At 42.3% G+C, this 20,308-nt stretch overlaps 1 protein-coding gene across 2 annotated transcripts in view; it reads left to right on the forward strand.

Annotated features, from left to right (window-relative positions):
* Positions 1-6,278: 6,278 nt before the first annotated feature.
* The window catches only part of CREB5 (cAMP responsive element binding protein 5), a 423,257-nt gene continuing 409,227 nt past the window's right edge, over positions 6,279-20,308 (forward strand). Inside the window, exons 1-2 of one of the 2 annotated variants that reach the window (XM_003935162.4) lie at positions 6,279-6,395; positions 9,814-9,893. In XM_003935162.4, coding sequence (XP_003935211.3) covers positions 6,320-6,395; positions 9,814-9,893 — 156 coding nt within the window. In that variant the 5' untranslated portion in view covers positions 6,279-6,319. The remainder of the gene's footprint in view (positions 6,396-9,813; positions 9,894-20,308) is intronic. The other variant, XM_074379650.1, reaches the window with a different exon arrangement.

Consider the following 20,308-nt stretch of genomic DNA (forward strand, 5'->3'; position numbering starts at 1 on the left):
TTATCAGTATTAATTTTACTGTTCATCTTTACATCCTGCAATGCCAGTTTTAAATTTAAATATAAAATCACTTAACTCATATGTGAAATCACTCCAATCCCAGAATCTGTACGTCACGGCCTGTACATACATATGTATTTTGTTCTTACCAGAACGTGGACACGCAGCACAGAACAAGTTCAACTGCCTTTGTTTTACTTCCTGACGTGCACACATTCTTTCAGCTCTCTGCTTTCTGTTTACTTGTGGTCCAGAAAGACAGAAAAGAAAAAGAACTATGGGCTGCCCTATCTTTCTCTTTCCTTCTGTGTCATCATTTTCAGTGTATGTGGTTGCCTAACACAGGGGCCTAATGCAGGTAAGATAGGGTCCTTGGTTGTTTGTGTTTCTTAGAATGCCACTGATTTTTTTCTGCATCCCAAGAAAGAGAAAGTTCAAAGGAAATCGTGATCTGTCGGGGCTGTTGGCTTCACCTCTCCTCTCATTGTCATCCCACTCAGTCAGAGAGATCATGAATTACCTTGTATTTGATTTGAGTCTTGCTGGATATTCATGCATCTTGGGTCCACTGGAATTCGGTGCTCCTGAGGCGTCATGGGCAAGAAATAGCAGACACACCAAGATCACCAACCTCCTCTGCTCATGTCGTGCACATGCTTCACCGGGCTTCTTTTACAAAACGTAAGTTCAAGGATGAAATTATTAAGAATTTCAAGATGGCGACAGCAAGCCTTAAACCAAATATGAGACCCTTCTGAGCATGAGAGGAGGCCCTGGGTGACCAGGTGTCATTGGCTATGAAGCCAGTCCTGTCTGTCTGGAGTGGCTTTTGGTTAACCAGGCACAGAGTTTGGATGGAGGCTGGTGGCTTTTCCTACTCACTCCCAATCTTTGGCTTGTTCTCAACTTTCCTGATTCTTGCATTCTCAAACTGACTTGCGTTCAGGACTGCCAAAACATGGGGTGTCTTCAGGCAGGCACAGGGACAGGCATCAGCGATGCGGGCTCTTTTCTCAGCTCGGGCATGCCCAGCTGTGCAATTCTGGGTAAGTTACTCAGCCTCTCTAAGATTAGCTTTCCTTGTTGCAAAATGAGAATGGTTCCAGCTGCCTCACAGAGTTATTGTGAAGATTAACTGAGAAAATGCTCAGAAAGCCCTTAACTCAAGGCTTGGCACAGAGCGAATGCTTAGTAAATGTTAGCTAACTCTGTTGTGGTTTTGACAGTTTTGGATGCATTTCGCAGTTCTATTTATTTGGAAATCTTTATCCCTTCAAATAAGGTAACGGAGAAACCTGGTGAAGACCCATTTTAGGGGATAGAAATTTCCCAATGGGACCAAAGCTAGAGGTTTAACCACAGTGTCGGCTTCAGCAGCCTCCCTTTCACCACCACTGTTAACTTAGTTAAGAAAAGCCTAAAATTGAAAAATAAGTGGGAAAAGGTCACTCTGAGTGATATGCACGGCAGGGATGAGGAGAAGCCTTCTCTAGGGAGACGTTCATTTTTGGGGGAAGCTGCTAGAGGATTGGCCTCTTTTTCTTTTTTTGAAACAGGGTCTCACGCTGTCATCCACGCTGGAGTGCAGTGGTGCAGTCCCTGCTCATGGCAGCTTTGACTCCTGGGCTCAAACAGTTCTTCCCTCTCAGCCTCCTGAGTAGCTGAGACCACAGGTGCATACCACCATGCCTGGCTAATTTTTAAACGTTTTTTTTTTTTTTTTTGTAGAGATGCCCAGGCTGTCAGTGTTGCCCAAGCTGGTATTGAACTCCTGGGCTCAAGTTATCCTCCTGTCTCAGCCTCCCAAAGAGCTGTGGTTACAGGCGCGAGCCTTGTGCTTGGCCTTGATCTTAAGCATATGAACCTTGGGTCATATTTTTTAGTGTTTTAGACTGACCTCTTTTCTACACCCTCATCAGCTTCCTCCCAGATCACTGTGCATCTGTGAATTCACTAAACTAGAGTCACTTGAAGTATGTGTGTGTGGTGGTGGTAGGTGGGGGATTCCCCAAACATTTGCATCAGAATCACAAACGCAGAATCCTGGAACCAATGCCAAACCTTGGAACTAAAATCCCTGGAGAAGTCTGACTCAAGAAATTGACTTTAATAAGTTGCCCAGGTGTTTTTTTGCTTACTCCACTAAGTTTGAGAACTTCTGTGGGCGCCTAGGAGCTGGGTAGAAAGAGACCTTTATAAATTTTTTTCTGACCTCAGCACTGGGCAGATTTGCTAATGTTGCTGAATGTTGGAGAAATGACTGAACCCAAAGCACAGAGCTAAAGAATTTCTTCCCATCTGAGGCCTCTTGGAATGGTTTTATTCAGGCCTGATACCTACTAGTAAAGCTATAAATTTCTTAAAAAATTAAACTTTTTTCATGAGAGTTGGTAAATACCTAGTGCTTCCCCACTGGCCCACCTGCCTAATCCTCTCCCTTCCATTGCCCCACATCCAGAAACTGAAGGGTCAACCCCTGGTCTCCCAAGGGTCTCATCTATTCTCATTGGTCACTACAGGTTCCAGTCAGCTCCACATAGGTCCAACCTCTCTGCCACCACCAATGGTAACTCATGTGCTGGGTGTGTCCTGCCTGCACCCCTGCTCTGCAAAGAGAAGTGGGATGAGCTGAGCATGGGGAGAATCTTGGGTGGATGGTACCCCAGCCAGTTTACCTTGGTTCTGGTGTAAGGGTCTCCACACATCTGACAGGCCACAGTGGATGGAGATCTGGTGGGTGAGAGGGCATTCCTAGTGGTGGTGCTAGCATCTAAGAGGGCAAATGCCCCAGGCCATGGCCACGACCAGCAGAGGCATCCTTAGAGGTGCTCTTGCATGGATGCTCTCAGGAGCTGCAGCCTCCATGAAACTGTGGCTTCAAGAAATCCTGGAGGAGACTGGGTAAGCATGAGGCAGCAATGAGAGTCCACAGACACTGGAGGCTCTGCTGGCTCATTTGATACATGAGAGGCTGCTTGGCCCAGATGACACATGCAGAAGGCAATGTGGGGCTGGAGGAATTATGGGGTAAAAGGTTCCCTTTTCATTTACTTAGTTAAGTGTGTAAAACGAAATCACTGAATGTCCACCTATCACAACATTAGCCAAAACACTTTTATTAATAAAAAGAGAGTGAGTGCTTCCATAGTACTTGCCCTGTGCCAAGCACAATTCTTCTTTCTTTCTCTTCTCTCTTTCCTTCCTTCTTTCTTTTTCTTTCTTTTCCTTTCTTTCCTTCCTTTCTTCTTTCTTTCTCTTTTTCTCTTTTCCTCCCTCCCTCCCTTTTCCTTCCTTCCTTCCTTCCTTCCTTCCTTCCTACCTTTCTCTCTCTCTCTCTCTCTCTCTCTCTCTCTCTCTCTCTCTCTCTCTCTCTCCCTTTTTTGAGATGGAGTTTCACTCCTGTCACCCAGGCTGGAGTGCAGTGGTGCAATCTCAGCTCATTGCAATCTCTGCCTCCCTGGTTCAAGTGATTCTCCTGCCTCAGTCTCCCGAGTAGCTGAGATTACAGCCACCAGCCACCATGCCCAGCTAATTTTGTATTTTTAGTAGAGACAGGGGGTTTCTCCATGTTGATCAGGCTGATCTTGAACTCCTGACCTCAGGTGATCCACCCGCCTTGGCCTCCCAAAGTGCTGGGATTACACTTGTGAACCACCGTGCACGCCCCCAAGCACAACTCATAACTCAAGTAATAGAATTCTTAACTCGAGTCACTATAATTATCACCACCATCCTCATTCATAGTAGCAGAGCTAAAATTTGAATTCAGGCAGGCTGACACTAGAGTCTACACTCATAAATACCTCTTTTCTTCTTCAATTTACATTTAAAAATGATTTGCATGTGGGTGATTTCATTGGTAACAGAGATTTGGAATATGTAAACAGCTAGAAACATTTTGCATGAAATTGCAATGATGTCGGCAGAAGCTGAGGGAGGAGTTAGAACCATGAGCAATACTGCTGATGTTAAGAGAAATTCTTTAATTATTGAGACTTCAAGTAATCTAATGATTACCAAGTTATTGGAGAGTCATTGGAAAGTTTGATGTCTGTTCCTACATGAAATCATGGCTCAGGCCAGGAGCATTGTTTAGTCACAGCATGTCAAACAAAAGATCAGAACCAATTTATAAATATGGACAACTAATTTAGATAAAGTTAGAAATGAATGAACTACTAGCATTAAAACTCATATGTGTGCTTTCATGTAGAGAATATTGAGAATTAAATGTTTAAAATTTGTATGCTCATTAACTACTTTTAAAATATTTTGCAGATCACCTGGACTTTGCTTATTCAATTCTCCATTCTATTCCTTTGTTCTGCACCTATCAGCGGGGAAAAACATAAGCTGTTAGACTGAGCTCTGTTATGTTTCTGCTCTACCTCCTTTTTGCCTCAAGTTGCTCCTTGACTGGCTCAGACTTTTTCTTTGAGGGAGAAGGTGGTAGATACCTACTTTAGGTAGAAAAGGCTGTACTAGTCATGAAGCTGTTCCTGAGAGTGTATTGCTTCCTTGCATAAACAAAATGTCATATTTCAAGTTTTATTGGTTAAGGTTCAGCTTAGGATGGGAGCCCTTCTTTTGCAGTTCCTTCAGGACTACATGTGGAAAACATTAAGTAGAAAACTCAGTGATGAGCTCTGAATAAGTCTGTGAGGATCAGACAGTCATCAGTCCCTGTGGTTTCAAGGAACAGTAAAGGGCAAGGGGCCATTTAAACACTTAAAAACAGAAAGAACATACTAACCTCTTCCATTTAGTGTGTCAAAACCAGCTCAGAGGTATGTGACAATCCAGGCAATGCGTTACAGTTTCTAGCCAGTCCAGTCATGAATCTCTGGCAAACTGCACTGTCATGGTTGTGATACGTTGGGCTGAGAAGTACTATATAAATGTCAGATGTTACATAAATGTCAGAAATGATTATTATGTATTAACGGGGGCTAAACTGTTTCTAAGCAAAGCTCCAGCAACCAGCCAATGTGTTCTTAGCAGAGGTGCCAACTACCAATAACCCACAAGAAGGGAATGCTTCTCCCTGGTTCTGTGAAGGAGCCCAGTTGGGATCTGGGGTTGAAAACAGGGATTGGGGTGGGCTCAGTGCCACCCCTTGCTTATCAAGTGATCTCAGGCCAGCCCCCTAACCTTCTGGTGCCTGCCTTAGCTCACCTGTAAAATGGGGAAAATTATAATACCTGTCCTACATATTGTACCCTGGTTGTTGGGAGAAACCAGGGAATCCACGTGGTTGCAAGTGCTTTGTAAGGAGGTGCCAGGGGCTGCAAGGATGGCAGTGGTCTTCTAGAATCGGGCTGGATTTAGCCTATGCCTTCTTTTTGAATCCTGCTCAAAGGGAGAACTTCTGAAAGGAAATTGAGCAGGGGGATGGTGACAGCGATGGTGACGGCCGGATGCTGGAGACGCCAGGCTCCTCTTGCTGCAGACCAGGCGCCCGGATCCTGCAGTCTGGCCCTGGCTCTGCCGCTTCCCAGCCCGTGAGCTTGGGTCAGTTACCAAAGAGGTTCTGAAAGTGACAGCCAAGGGCCCTTTCAGCTCTGACGCTGAGTCTAAATCAGGCTCATCACTTGGCGCTAGCTGCGATTCACCTATTGCCTTAGGAGCAACCCTCCCTACAGCTTCTCAGACGCCTGAAGCAGGGGTCCCGCGAAGGATAGGGCTGTGTATTTCATGGGAGTGTGCACCATAAGGAAGTTATTCTCCTGGAGGAGGTGAGATGGGGGGCGGGGTGACAAGTGACTGCTCTGAGAAACCAGGATGCAGGAAACACTGAAATGAGGTCACGACTGTCGCAAGCAGAAAGGAGCTGGACATCCTCTGGTGGGGGAGGGAGGAGCGGCCCGCATTTCTGTTTGCACAAAGTCTCTTCCCACATCCTTTAGCATCCCCCTCCCCAGCTCTCCCCTAACCTCCATCCCCACACCTTTCAAACCCCATCAGGCTCTCCCCGCAGGAGAGCCCACGCCCGCGCCTCCTCCGTGGTCCTGTCTGAAACCATAAGGATTGTTTCCAAGCTGACTCACACCACTAATGTCGGGAGCCGTGTCACACGGCGCTGGGCTCTGCAAGCTGTTGCTTGCGCAGTCGCCCCCGCCGGCCGCCGCAGCTCCCCGGCGGGTGCACCAGGGTCCGCGCGGGTGGGGCGGGGTCGGGGCGGGGCCTGGGCGGGGCCTGCCCCCTCGACGCGCCGGCCCCGCCCCTCGCTCCGTCCCTCCCCCGCGGACCGCAATGATTTAGAAGTTCAGGAATCCCACGTGACGTCACCGGGGGGGTGATGTAATGCACTCTAAATAGAATGTATTGTAATCTTTGCTCAGTCCAACGTGGTCCCTTCACCCGGGCTCCGCTCTTGCCTTCTCCACAGTTGTTTGGTAAGTTCCTAAAAATACGGCTCGGCCACTTCTGGGGCTTTTGCATTTAGCCACTTTTGTTGCACTTGCCGCGGGAGCCATCTCCGGAGCGTACTTGTTTGCAGGGGTTGGTTCTCGGCAGCAGCCGCGAGGGTACTTGGTCCAGTGGGCAGGTCACAGGGCAAGGAGTAGGGAAGATGCGATGCATTTTTTTCTGGAGGGTGATCTGTGTTTGTAAACATTTTGGCGGACCAGAGGGAAGTCCGGCCCCGAGTGCTGGTTGACTGTGGAATTCGGCTGTGTCCTGAGGCCACCCCAGAGACCCCGCGCCGCGTGAGTGCCGGAGCGCTCGGTGGCCACCGCGCCGTGCGCCTGGAGGGATGCTAACGTGGAGCTGGCGCCTAGTCCGCCCGGCGTGCGTGCGTGTGTGGGAGCGCGCGAGTCCCCTGACGCGGGGACCAGTTATGAATCGGGGGTGTGTGTTTGCCTCCAGAGACCTGGCAAGGTGCGGAGCCCTCCAGAAGTGCGGTCAAGCGACAGCGGAGACGGCGAGCCAGGAACCTCCCGCCGCGTCCCCAGCTTCCCAACGTGGCGGCGGAACCCCCGGAGAAAGTTTGCAAACTTCCAGCTGTCGCGGCGAGGACGCCGGGTCACCTAGGGGGCGGGTGGGCGCGCGCTCAGGGGGCTTGCTCTCCCCGGTGCCGAGCTGCCGCTGCCACCTCTCCCGCTGGGCTGCCTGCTGCAGCGGGTGGGCGCACGCCCGGGGAGGGGAGGTCGCCCTCGGAGGGCGCTTGGCTTTCGCTCCAGGCGCTCGGGGCTGGAGATCCGCGAGGCTCCGCCGGCTGCCGTCCTCTCCTCCGGCCGCCTCCTGCGTCCGCTGCTTTCTAGCTGGCATCGTTACCTCTTCCCGGCCGCTGCCCCAAATGACAGCTCCGGCTCGAGCCTTGGCGGCGCCCAGGCAGTTCCCAGGAACGGGCGGCGGAGTCTCCGCCTGCAGCAGATTCTCTGCAGAACCGCTTGAACTTTTCACGAAGTTCTTAGAGGGGCAAGACGCGAAGGAAAGAATCAAGGGGATGTTTTCTCCCAGCAGCTGCATCCCGCTTCTTCTTTGCCATAGATTTATTTTTAAGGGGCGTCTGACAGATAAAGCCCTAGACCTTGTCCACACTCACCCGCGTCCCCAACTTTCCTTGGACTGGTACCGCCCCCACTTGATGCTTGTTCAAGGCTGGGGGCTGGAGTGGGATGCTTGTATATTTCGTTGTCAGAGTCTGCAGAATGTGTTTGATTTTTATTTTTCCCTCCTTCTCTGACATGTGTCAAGGAATAAAGGCTGATACAGGTCCATTACGTCATTCTGCAGGCCAGTAAGTGTTTGATTAACGGCTTGAGCTCCTCAAGGGTCCAGGAGCTTAGAATGCTGACAAAGCAACCCTGCTTTGCATCCCCCGACCCTCTTCACAACATACTGGTGCAATAGCCCGCTCCCTAGGCATCTTTATTGCCCTCTCTTCCCAACCCCTCCCTCTCCACCACTCCCCCGTCCACACCGTTATCACTCTAGCCCCGCCCCGGCTTTTTACAGCTTTCCCTGGGGCAAGCACGGTCCCTGGAGTGTGGGTAAAAGCTTCTGGGGTCTGAGGGGACCACTGTACCTGATCAGCGCGCAATCTGCCCTTTTGTATTATTTAAGAAAGGCACCAGCAAGCCTTCTCCTCTAGGGCGAAAATGCTCAGTCCTGATAGAAAAGGCAAATCAGGAAATGTTTCTAAGCGTTGTGATAATACTGTGTCCTCGTGGTGGTGACTTAGGAAAGCAATACACCCACTGCAAACAAAGTACCTCTCTTTACGTAGTGCCTGCCTAGAACTCTTTAGCAGAAGAGGAAAGACGAAGAAGCTAGGATACTGACAAAATCAGGTTAAGCTAAAAGGATCAAGACTAAACGTTTCATTTCCAACGTGAGGGAGTGCGAGTCGTTGAACCTAAACTTTCATACAATAAATCGGTGCGTGCGTTACTTTCTATCTTTTAACCTTAAGTTTCTATGTTGAAAGAGGAAGTTAAATACGTAAGTCATTGAATTGAGTCAGAACCTCCGTGTCTGGCAGTTGAAATAAAGACCCTGTGTATGACTTGTTGCAAGGGATCAAAGTAAAAAGAACCTTTGGCTGAGTGGGGGAGGGAGGTTTGCAACAGAAATTAAGTTTAAAAAGTATTAACTGAGTTTTGGATGTAGGGGGAGAAGTTATTGGCGTGGTCTCTGATTTGCCGTTGGTGAAAACTAAATAAAGAAAAATTTATATTGCAAATATGTGGGAATTTCTTGAAGAACACATGTTTCCTTATAATTAGATCTACTTTCTTCAAAGTGAAAGCCATGCTGTAGGGTAGGCATTTGTGAAACTCCTGTCTGGTGTCTAATTGACATCCTTCCCCAAGTTTGTGGCAGGATTTAGTATTTATTCACATCTAGAGATGAAATAGTGTAACCTCCACACAATATATGTGCATCGAAAATGTTGAACTTCTTGTTTGTGATGCATAGACTTAAAGGGGGAAAAAAATGGCCCAGTCATGGGCACTGGAAAGTGTGATTAATGATCAGTGATTTAGTGATCAGTGATTAGTGGTTTTATTCAAACTGTTACCTCTGACCAGAAGCACACATCAGAGGATTAACAGGCTCTTTAGATAAATGCTCATTAGTGGAAGGGGAAAAGCAAAGATAATAGGCATGCACCCAGGGACAACTTTCGAAGAAAATCATTCCCGTCTTCAGTATAATAAGCTCTATTAACAGAAAGCCCTTTTAATTTAAAACTTGCTTTTATCTTGTAAATCAAAGTTAGATGTAAAAGTTTGTAGTGCCATTATAACCTAAATTTTCCCATATCCACTAGATGTGGATTATCTCAGTAGCGATATTTTTTTTTTATTTAAATAAACAATTGGACCTTTAGAGCAGCTGAACCCTGAAAAGTTCTTAACTCCCAGGGTTTGAAAGTGTCCCCCCTTCTAGCATGGAGATTGCAGCTTGCTAACTAGATGGCGCACTGTTATTTGGCGTTCTCTGCTGCGTAGCGCAGGAGTATAAACTAAGCATGTAGCTGCTTGCGAGGTGTTCTTCAACATTTACAACAAAGTTGATTCTGTGTAGGGTTGGAGGCTAGACAGTTTTACAAATTTTTAGTCACATTTTCCATGTCAGTTAAATCTAGGGAGTTCAAGGCTACTGGAAAAATTAGTCTCATTACTAAAAGAAACTTAGAGAACGAGGGAGGTGCCAGAGTCTAGGAGGTACCTCTGGGTTGCAGAAGTAATTGTAAAATACCAGACCTGTTCTTTTTGCTAAGAGCAGTTTTGCAATCTTTTGGTCTGAAATACTGAGGCAAATACTCAAAGACTTATTTTCTTCCTAATCTTGCTGGTGAAACAGAAGTTACTAGAAAGAAAGGAAGAAAAAACTTTGGTGACTGCAGGAAGCAACACGTTGCTGCTTTTATTCTACAGATAATGGTAAGGATGATGTTTATTATGCTTATTAAACAGAGAGAAAACTTTGCACTTAGTTAAATTAAACCAATTTTCATAGATGGAATTTAGAAATGGAGTTCTCATGTTGCACAAAATTTTAATGTTGCTTTTGTCAGTTTCTTGGGACTTATAGCATTTTATGTGTGTGTGTGTGCGTGTGTGTGTGTGTGTGTGTGTGTGTGTGTGAATAAGACCATTATTTCCCGGGTAAAATGTGTTCAGGAGCATCTGAACTGCACTGGAGGCTGCAGTGGAGAAGCTATGAAGCATGTTAAGTAATGTGTGTCAGGCAAGAATTCCCCTTTCCATGAGCTTTCACTAATCACTTCAGTAAATCTTTAAGTTTTAATAAGAAAGTTCTTGAAAAAGAAACCTAAAAATTAATAAAACAATAAAACCATTTTCTGCATTTAAACCTAGATGTGCATGTCCCTGAAGGACAATGCTATTGGTTGAATATCAGCTATTACTTTAGTTTTAAAACTTAAAAAAAGAAAATAATAAAAAAAACCTCACTTGTGTTTCCCCATGAATGTTTCTCATTTTCCTTTCCTTATAGCATTTTAGATAGATCTGTTGTTTTTAAATCCTTACTGATTATAGTAATTTTTGTTTTTCAACTTTACTCAGAGAGAACATGTTTGATAATATCTCCGAGCCCACTATTTTTGCATGTAAATTGCTGGTACCCATAAACTGCTTGTCAATTAGAAATCAGTTGTGACCTTATGTGGTTTATACCTGAGAAGAGAGTTTATTAGAACATTCCAACAAAAAGGTGGAATCCATGCCTTTATTTCTAGATCTCTGTTTCATTGCAGCTTTTATTTGAATCAGTGGTTAAATAAATGGTAGTTTGTCAGAGAGACTTTTCCCACATAGATTTTCAATTCTAGTAAGTTGAAGATTTTTGTTACAGTGATTTCTCAGTTTCCCACACCTGCACGTTCAAAACCCATCAATCATGGAGTTTTCATGGCTATTTGTATTGATGGCAAGTTTCTAGTCTCCCAATTTCTTATTACATCTACTGTTTAACAATGAAGTATCACAGTCCTATAGTATTTTCTTCTCATTGGAGTTGGCTTCTTATTAAGCTGAAAATTATTTTTTGGGGGGTGTAATGTTCACTAGATCACTAAGATGTGAACTTTGTTTGTAGTTTGTTTTCTTCTGGTTATGTTGTTGGATTAAAATTGGGATTGGAGTGGACTTACTATTTTTGTCATCTTTTCTTTTTTCTTCTTCTTCCCTTCAGAGCAATACCGTTAGTCACAAAATTAATGTGATCATGGCTGGTGTTTCCCATCTATATGCTTCTTTTGCTTCTCACAAATTGGATTTCTACAGCAATTTAAGGTCTTTTTTTAGAGGCAGCTTTCTTAGATGAAGATGGAACAGTGATCTCAGTCAATTCATTATCTTGTCCACTTTGACTACCAGCTGTATTATGGGAATCAACCAATGCTTAATTAGTGTTTAAAAATTTAAATCTATGACTATTTCTCTGAATTCTATTTAAGAAAATTATACAATTAAGATAAGGTAATAAACTGGGGGGCAGTTGCCGTAAATATTTGTGAGGCATAAGCACTTTCAGATATGCTAAACAGACTTAAAGACACAGAAAACCCTTTTTGTGTTGCTATTTGTAAACTAAGTAAGCTATCTATTTTGTGGCAATGCTTTAAATAGAAAGTCTGGCACTTGAAAAATGACATCATGTTTAATGTTTTCACTAAAGAATTATTACATTTTGTAATTAGGAAAAAAATAAGCAATTAGTATTTTTTGAGTGTCCATTAGTATTCCATTGATGGGAATCACAAATCATAGATTTAACATAGTAATTTTTTTTTTTAAAGAGAGAATCCTTTTAGAAATTTCCAGATAGTGATAACGCTCTTCCAGAAACCCAAGAACAATTTTTAAAGCTCTTATTGAGAACTCTGAGATTTTAAAGTAAAAGATAAAGTTTAGGATAAATTCTTGAATATATAAGATATTACATTGACATTTCAATATTTCGTTTTTCCAAGTTCACTGTATTACCTCCCCGCCACTCGTTGCCAAGAAATAGATCAGAATCAATTTATCACTTAAAAATAAAATATGTATTTCAGCTGCTTTCTTCTATTTCCTTAAGGCCACATTTCTGATATCAACCCTAAAAGGATTTTAGGATTTCAATCCTTAACAAGGATTGAAAACTACCAGACTGGCATTTGACTAGAACTGATTTTGGAGGGAGTTCCTTTAGGCCTAGATATTCTGATGGTGAGATACAAAGGCTGTGGCTTTATGCAGATGGTAGAGCTGGGGGAGAGCCTCGGACTGATAGACCAACTTTTCCATTTTACAGAAGAGACCCCTGCCTTATTCAAGGCCCAGAGCTAGAGAGAGCCAAACCAGGCTAAGAAGGCTAGTCCCTGCTGCCAGGTTGGGTGCTCTGGCCACAAATGCCCTTGTCAGGAATGGGGCATAACTCATGATTTTGTATCCTTCGCTCTTTTCAAGACTTTTGATGACTAATCTTTCAAAGACAAATTTTTATCAGATCTTTTGAATGAATACCTTAATCATAAAACCGCAGTTTCTATTTCATTTATTTTTATAGAATATCTGAAATGTTATTTTTTCTAATACGGGCCTCCTTAATTGATTTTTAACTAAATTCTCCTTCTTTTGTCATCATTATTAGACATGCCTTGTAAAACCACACCATCTAGATTTCATTTGAGAGTAAAAACCAGACAGAATTAAAAATGATCTCAAAGCCTTGTTGCAAGAACAAGGCGGTGACTTTTCTCTACTTCCTGTCTTTTCTTTATCATCTGTGAGGACGGGATCTGAAATACTATTTAAAGTTAAAATAAATAAATATATATTTTTTGTCAAATAGAGAAACAGGTGATGTTTTCACTCCAGAAGGTGCACTTTTGCCTCGGATCTGTCTGTAATACGTTACCTTTCCAGGTGGATATATGTGAGAGTGTTTGGAGGTGGTGAGAAGTGAATTGAGTCTGCACGTATGTTCTTTGAGGTTTGACTGGCAAAACTTGACCAATCATAACTAAAAAAATTCATGCATAAAACCCAGAGGGCTCTAGAGTACCACACATTTAATTTAAGATGATATTTAGGCTGTGCTGTATTTAAGATGGGGAACAACAATGTCTAAATAGAAATCCTGAATGCATCTACTGTATGTGTTGGTAGGCCTCACCCACAAGTTTCCTCTCCAGCTGTTTGCATGAGGTTTTATATCAGAATTCAGGTCTCTTTTATTGTTTTATTACATGGAGGAACTCCTGTGTTGCAGGCATGATTTCTCAAATATAACACATTTTGGCCAGTTCTATGCAGTCTTCTCTCTGTTGTCCTCCCAAGGGGGAAAAATACATGCAGCAAAAAATATCTTTATTTTTGTTTGAATTGGGTAACTGTTAGAAGTCATACATGTAATCTCTATTTGCCAGATCTGGTAGGACCGTTTCACTTTATCACAACAAGATTTTCTTCTTTAAGGAAGTTGGCTTCTGACTGGCCAGGTATTCATTCATGCATCAGAGAGTAGAAGGCGTTGGGATAAAGTCCATTTCCACCAGGGTGTCTAGCTATGGTGTGGTACACCATTACGGAGGGCCTGATTTGCCTCACTGCAATGACAACACAGTGCAGAAAAACACTGGCTCCCAGGAGGAAAAACAATATTACAGGCTCAAGCTTCTAAAATCAGATCAGCGAATGATCCTGCCTCGACAGTTACTGTCAGAGCGCTGGGGGCCTCCAGGGTCATTTTCTAAACTACAACATGGCAAAATGTTCTCTTTGTCTACTCTCTGCATTTTCCTTCTGCTAGTGTTTCCCTAGATTTATTTTTTAACATCCATTACAACTACTCTATCTTGATGAATAATCCTGCAGTAACATGTCACAAATGTGTACGCAGCAGAGAGGGGATATTTTTCCAAAAGGAAAATAAATTTTTATATCAAATCTTGGAAGAAACAATTAGCAGAACAAATGAGAGAAAGAAGAGTTGAAATTCGACTGATGGCATAACAAGCTCTGTCCATTCGTGGCTCTGCAACAATGAGGTTTCAACAACAGGAGAAGCCTGAGACTACAGCAGAGACGCAATCCTCAGAGAGCTGCCTTGAGCTCATTACGCTTCTCTGCCTCAGTTTCTTCATTTGTGATAAAAACGTTGGGCTCACCCAGCACTGTCCAGTAGTCAGAGCCACAAATATGAGCCATATATGTCATTTTAAATGTTTTAGTAGCCACATTAAAAAGGTTAAAAATAAACAGATAAAGTCATTTTAATAACACTTGATTGAACCTGATATATCCAAAATATTATCATTTAAACATATAATCCATATAAAAATGTTAATGTACTACTTTACATTGTCTCATTTTTTTTGGTACCAAATCTTTGAAATCCAGTGTGCATTTCACAATTACAGCATATCTCAATTTGGACTAGCTCATTTCAAGTGTTCAGTATCCACGTGTGGCCAGTGGCTGTGGAATCAGACAACACAAGGGTAATCAGTGGTTTGTAATCCTGGCAGCCCAGTAGTACCACTTGTGGAGCTTATTAAAAAACACCAATACCTTTCCACTCTGACATTCTGATTGAATAGGTTTGGGGTGAAGGCTTGGGCCTCTGTATCTTTTAAAAGCTCCGCAAGTGTTTCCGACGTGTAGCAAAGGTTGAGAGCCACAGTTCTAACTGATCTCTAAGGAATCTTCTACTCTAATATTCTATGATTCTATTTAAGGAAAGGGATTGCAGTAAAGTGTTCATTCAGAGTTCAAGGGCAGCAAGCGGTTGTTGTAAGCATGCTGCACCCTGCAACACATATTTAAGAAAATAAAACTGATAAAGATGAAAATGTACAGAATGGATAACTTAGGAGATCATTCTCTGCACCACAAATGAGCTCTGTTTTGTGTCACTTTCAAATGTGGGTGTTTTAAATGGTCTGCTTCCCTGGAAATCTTAATTTAGGATTTGATTTACATGTAGCCTTGTAGAAACCCTCTGTTTTGGAAAAGGTCAGGATCCTCACATTTCAGTTACAGTACTTTGCCAGCTTACTCTTTTACCCCAGATACATGCCTTTAGTTGTTTTGGGAGGGAAAATTTTACTCCAATTGAGACATCTGGATCCCCTAGAATTTTCTTCCCGCCAAGCTTTTAACAAGCTTGTGTCATTGCCTAGACCAGATTTGCTCATGTCAAGATGTTAGTTGTAACCTCCTAGACTTAAGGTATTTATTTTTATTTATCTCCTTTTAAAATATTAGAAGAATCACTCTTTTTTTCAATGCACACCAAGATGTTTTAATATACTTGCTTTTTATAATACACCAGTCTGTCATTCACTAAGGGATGCAAAGAAGTATACAGTAAAAAGTCATTACCAAACTCCTCACGAACTTTCCTGCAAAGTCTAAACAGAATTGCTTGTGGTGGGGAGGAGAGACTTTGGTGTTAGTCCCTTGTGACTTCATGCTGCAGAGAGCCTCTGCATCCCCAAATTCATGAGTCATTTCACTCTGACCCTCTCTTTCCTTATTCCCTGCAGAGCCATCTATTTACAAATACATGTCTGTTTGACCGTGTCGCCTTTTAAACATGACCGTGAACCAATTTCGAATACAAAATTACCTGGTTTTTCTACATTTTGTGGTGATATTTGTGTTTTCTGTAATGTCATTTATTGGAAGAATGTTAGCCTTCCTTTACTAACACGTAGTTCTAATCCCCATTTTATAGATGGAAAAACTAAGAGATTGCCAAGGCTAGGCATCTTACTCATTGATTAGTTGGGTGGACAGTACGAGAAAAAAGCACACATTTATTAGTGCCATGTATTCCTGAGAGAAGCACTACTTCGGATTGCTTCCAGGTAGGGATTTACCAATTGCTTGTACTATTGCACTTGTCTTTGTATTTATAAATAACATTCTTTATGATGCCTCTCCATGCATTATTTGCAGCTAAATGGTTTCCTTGCTAATACCTCTTACTTCCCAGCTTCGGGCTACATGTACCTGGATTGATTGGCAAATACATAAGGATATCTTAACTTCTTAACATGGAATCTGTTTTAAAAGTTGCATGGAGACATCTGTTGCAAACCTGTGTTTTTGGTAGTATCTAGGGAAACTTTCTCTCAGGCTACTTTGTGATTGACTGTTAAAAGGATTGTGTGGAGAGACAATTGAGATTAATGATGTAAGTTACTCATCTGTTTTGGGGATTGAAGGTAAAGGCCTGTATTCATTTGTTGAGCAAGATAGACTCTAGCCCTAGCTGCTAAATTATCTTTAATAAAACACTTTAGCCCTTGTTGTGCCGATGTACTGTCTTCACACTTGATCTGGAGCCATCTGCATTGAGTATCTGGTTTTTGTTTTCTCCTAATAATGACGATAGTTTGGGCTTGGCCATTTGCAGTCTGTCTGCATTTCTGTGTCTTCGATGGGTGAGATGTTGATTAATAGTGCAATTTTTGACCAGTCCCAGGGAGTGATTATTTTGGATTCTTTTCTCCAAGCATCATGCTAAATTTAAAGCAGTTTTAATATTTACACATATATATGCTTACAGTGTTTATACTTATATGAAAATAAATATGTGTATTAAAAAAAACCTGAGCCAGTGAGGACCAGAATGACAGTAGGACATATACTTGCAAATGTGCTTATAATCTTTTTTAGGATGCCATGGACAAATTATAACTCCTATTGGACAAGTATCTATTTGTAACATTAATTCAGATACATTTTGTTGATTAAAAGATATTGTGAGATTTAAAAAATTAAAACCAGATTTAAGACAGTCCTTTTTTCTCAGAAGGCCTGTCTAAGCACACATTGTTTACAATTTCATCTTCCAGTTTTGCAAAATCGGATGACTAACAACCGCCATTCTTAGGGCTGTGCTGTGTTGACGTCATTAAAGTTGAGGGTGCAGTGTTTTGGCACCCTGAAGCAGCATGTAATTTGAAATTGTACTTTTTGCTAAACACCCATGCTGATCTCCAAACCATTCAAAACACGAAAAAAAAACAAAACAAAACAGTAATGTCTGCTGATTGGATGGTGGCAGCACAGGCAAAGTACACTTTTTTTTTTTTTTTCATGTGCTTTGGAAGCACTTAGAAAAATCAGGAAGAAAAAGAGTACATATAATTACTTGACATGCCTTTTGGAAGGGACATTCTTCAGACAGACAGGTTCAGTCTTTAACCTAAAGTTCATGTGTATCCTTTCCAGGAAATGTGCTTGCTTGCTTTCTTTTCTTTTCTTTTTTTTTCTTTTTCGCACAAAACACAGTTGTATCTTTAAAAGGAAAGCTTAAGAGTAAATCATGTGGCTGCTTTATCTTTATTTAACATTGAGAAGATATTTTAGGAGATCTATTTAGGAAGTCACATTCTTTCACATAATTGTAGTTATTTAATGCTTGTTTAAAAACATAGGGAGTTCTGGAGATTGATTGCACAACAATGTGATCACACTTAACACTACTGAACAGCACACTTAAACATGGTGAAGGTGGAGCCGGGCACAGTGGCTTACACTGGTAATTCCAGTACTTTGGGCGGTCGAGACAGGTGGATCACTTGAGGTCAGGAGTTCGAACCCAGCCTGGCCAGTATGGTGAAACCCCATCTCTATTAAAATATAAAAAATTAGCCAAGCACAGTGCTGCACACCTGTAGTTCCAGCTACTGGGGAGGCTGGGACAGGAGAATTTATTGGACCCAGGAAGCGGTGGTTGCAGTGAGCTGAGATCCCGCCATTACACTCTAGCCTGGGCTTTGCAGTGAGACTCCATCGAAAAAAAAAAAAAAAAGTTAAAGTGGCAAGTTTTATGTTATGTGTATTTTACCACAGTTAGAAAAAATGGGGAAAATGTTTGCTTGTACCCATTCCCTTGACAGGGGAAATAGAATGCACAGAACGTTTTTGCTTCGAGTTAGACACATCCATTTTAATTTTTGTTTTGTTTTATTTTTTAATTTGCATTCACTTATTTTTATTTCAATAGCCTTAGGGGTACAAGTGGTTTGGGTTACATGGATGAATTACGCCGCAGTAAGTCTGGCCTTTTAGTACATCTGTCACTGGAATACTGTACATCGTACCCAATAGGTGATTCCTATTCTTCACCCCTTCCGAGTTTCCAATGTCCATGATACCTCTGTCTGCTTTTGCATACCCTGTATCATAGCCTCCACTTATAAGTGAGAACATCCAGAGATTTGGATTTCCATTCCGGAGTTACTTCACTTAGGATAATGGCCTTTAGTTCCATCCAAGGTGCTGCAAAAGGCATGATTCCATTCTTTTTTATGGCTGAAAAGAATGGTATACATATACCACATTTAAAAAATTTTATTTCCATGGGCTTTTGGGGAGCAGGTGGTATTTGGTTATATGAGTAAGTTCTTTAGTGGTGATTTGTGAGATTTTGGAGATGCATCCACTTTAGTGCCATAATGAGAAGATCCAAAATCTAAACAAGACTTTTGCACTTTGAGCTAATGTAGAGAGATGATATTGGTATGTGTGTGATGTGGATAGGAGAATCCAGGGTAGCGAAAGGCTAGGCACAAAGCACTGCATGCCTCTTTTCTGGCTTGGATCTGGGTGAGCTCTGTGTGTAGAAAGCTGTATCATTCCATTCGAAAATGCATTTGAGCAGTTTTTAAGAAATTTACTTGATTGCCTTTAGCAGTATATATATATATATATATATATATATATATATTCAACTGAGATCAATGAAAAAAGTCAGGTAAAGTAGCCTTGTAGTTCATATCAGGGAATGTAAACCCATACTTCACAGTAACAGTGACCAATGAGAAGTTGCTTAGTGGGGGTTGATCTGGGAGTTGAAAGTTTTGGAGGCAGATCACAGAGGGGAATGGTGGAGGAAATTAGACATATTTGACTCAGAAAGGAGGAGACTCAGGCTTGTGCATAATACCAAGGAACATTCTGTGAACACGGAGATTATTTCTGACTTATTCTCTGTGCTTCAGGGAAAAACAGTGAAAATTGCAGGAAGGAGAAGGTTTGCTGTGTGGAGAGATGGGGTTTGCTGTGTTTGCTCTTTTGGCTCCAAAGAGAAGAATTTTGGAACAAGTAGACCTATACAACCATGGAAAGGACTGTCTCAGAAATCAGTGACCTCCCTGGCATGGGGTGTTAGAATTATTATAAGAAGAGTTTCTGGAAGCAGTAAGAAGGAGGGCTGGGCCAGTTGCTCCAGGCTTTTTTGGATTACGGACATTTTAAACAATTAGATAAAAGCTATGAGGCAGTTTTCAGAAAAATAAGACATGGGCAACTGTTCATAAGAAGGTTCATGGACCCAGAAGCCATGGACTCCAGAATGAAAAAAAATCTCTGGGCTTAATGACGATGCTTCCCAATGCTATGGTTATATGGACACATAAGCTTCAAATTGCTGTGGTTGAATGAACATGAGCAGTTTCATGTAGTTCACCCTACACGTATCGGTGCATACATTACATGCATTTAAGCTAAGAAAGTAACCAGAGCTAATAAACTTCTGGTGATGTGTACAATCAGGAATGGAAATTCAAATTCATTGGATTCTCATTTGTGTTTCTCTATGAGGGTAACTACCTGTTTGCCCAATGGCCTATACCTAGACAACCACTGATTAATAACACCTTGCATTGTTTAGAAGTTTCAAAGTAATTTAATAGAAATTGTCTTATTAGGGTGTTATAACAACACAGTGAGATATGAATGACAAATGTTATCATTTCCATTTTAATGAATGCAAAAACTCAGAATCCCAGGGCTTTGGTGGTAGGCAGAGTCCCAGCCAAAGTGCGTGCCAGACATACAACTAGAATTCGGGTATCGATCCCTTCCTTCTTCCTTTTCTCCTGCTTCTCTGTGTCTGTCCTTTCTGCCTCCATGCTAGCCACATACTCTTACGGCATCAAGTGTGATTTTTTGTAACTAAGAAATGGCAACAACCACAAATAAACCAAAGAGCTCTCTTCCAGTACAAATATCAGCATCCTGTTTGAGCCTAAGTTCCTTTCCTTCCTTCATCCCTTCCTTCATTAAATATTAACTGAGCATCTATTATGTGCTGGGTACTAGGGATACAAGATCAAAATCAGACACAGTTCCACTCCTCATAGGACTTTTACCGGATAAGTCACTGTGGTTTAGTGTTTCAGAAGGAGGGTGAGGGAGTGCAAGCCTGAAGACAGAAAACCCAGTTAGGGGTTGTTGTGATTATCCAGGTAAGACATGATGGGGGCTTGGGCTATGATAGTGCCAGGTTCAAAAGCCCCAGGCAAGAGCAGTATGACTTGGAGATT

The sequence above is a fragment of the Saimiri boliviensis genome, chromosome 10 (assembly GCF_048565385.1).
Source record: "Saimiri boliviensis isolate mSaiBol1 chromosome 10, mSaiBol1.pri, whole genome shotgun sequence".
Classification (NCBI taxonomy): Eukaryota; Metazoa; Chordata; class Mammalia; order Primates; family Cebidae; genus Saimiri; species Saimiri boliviensis.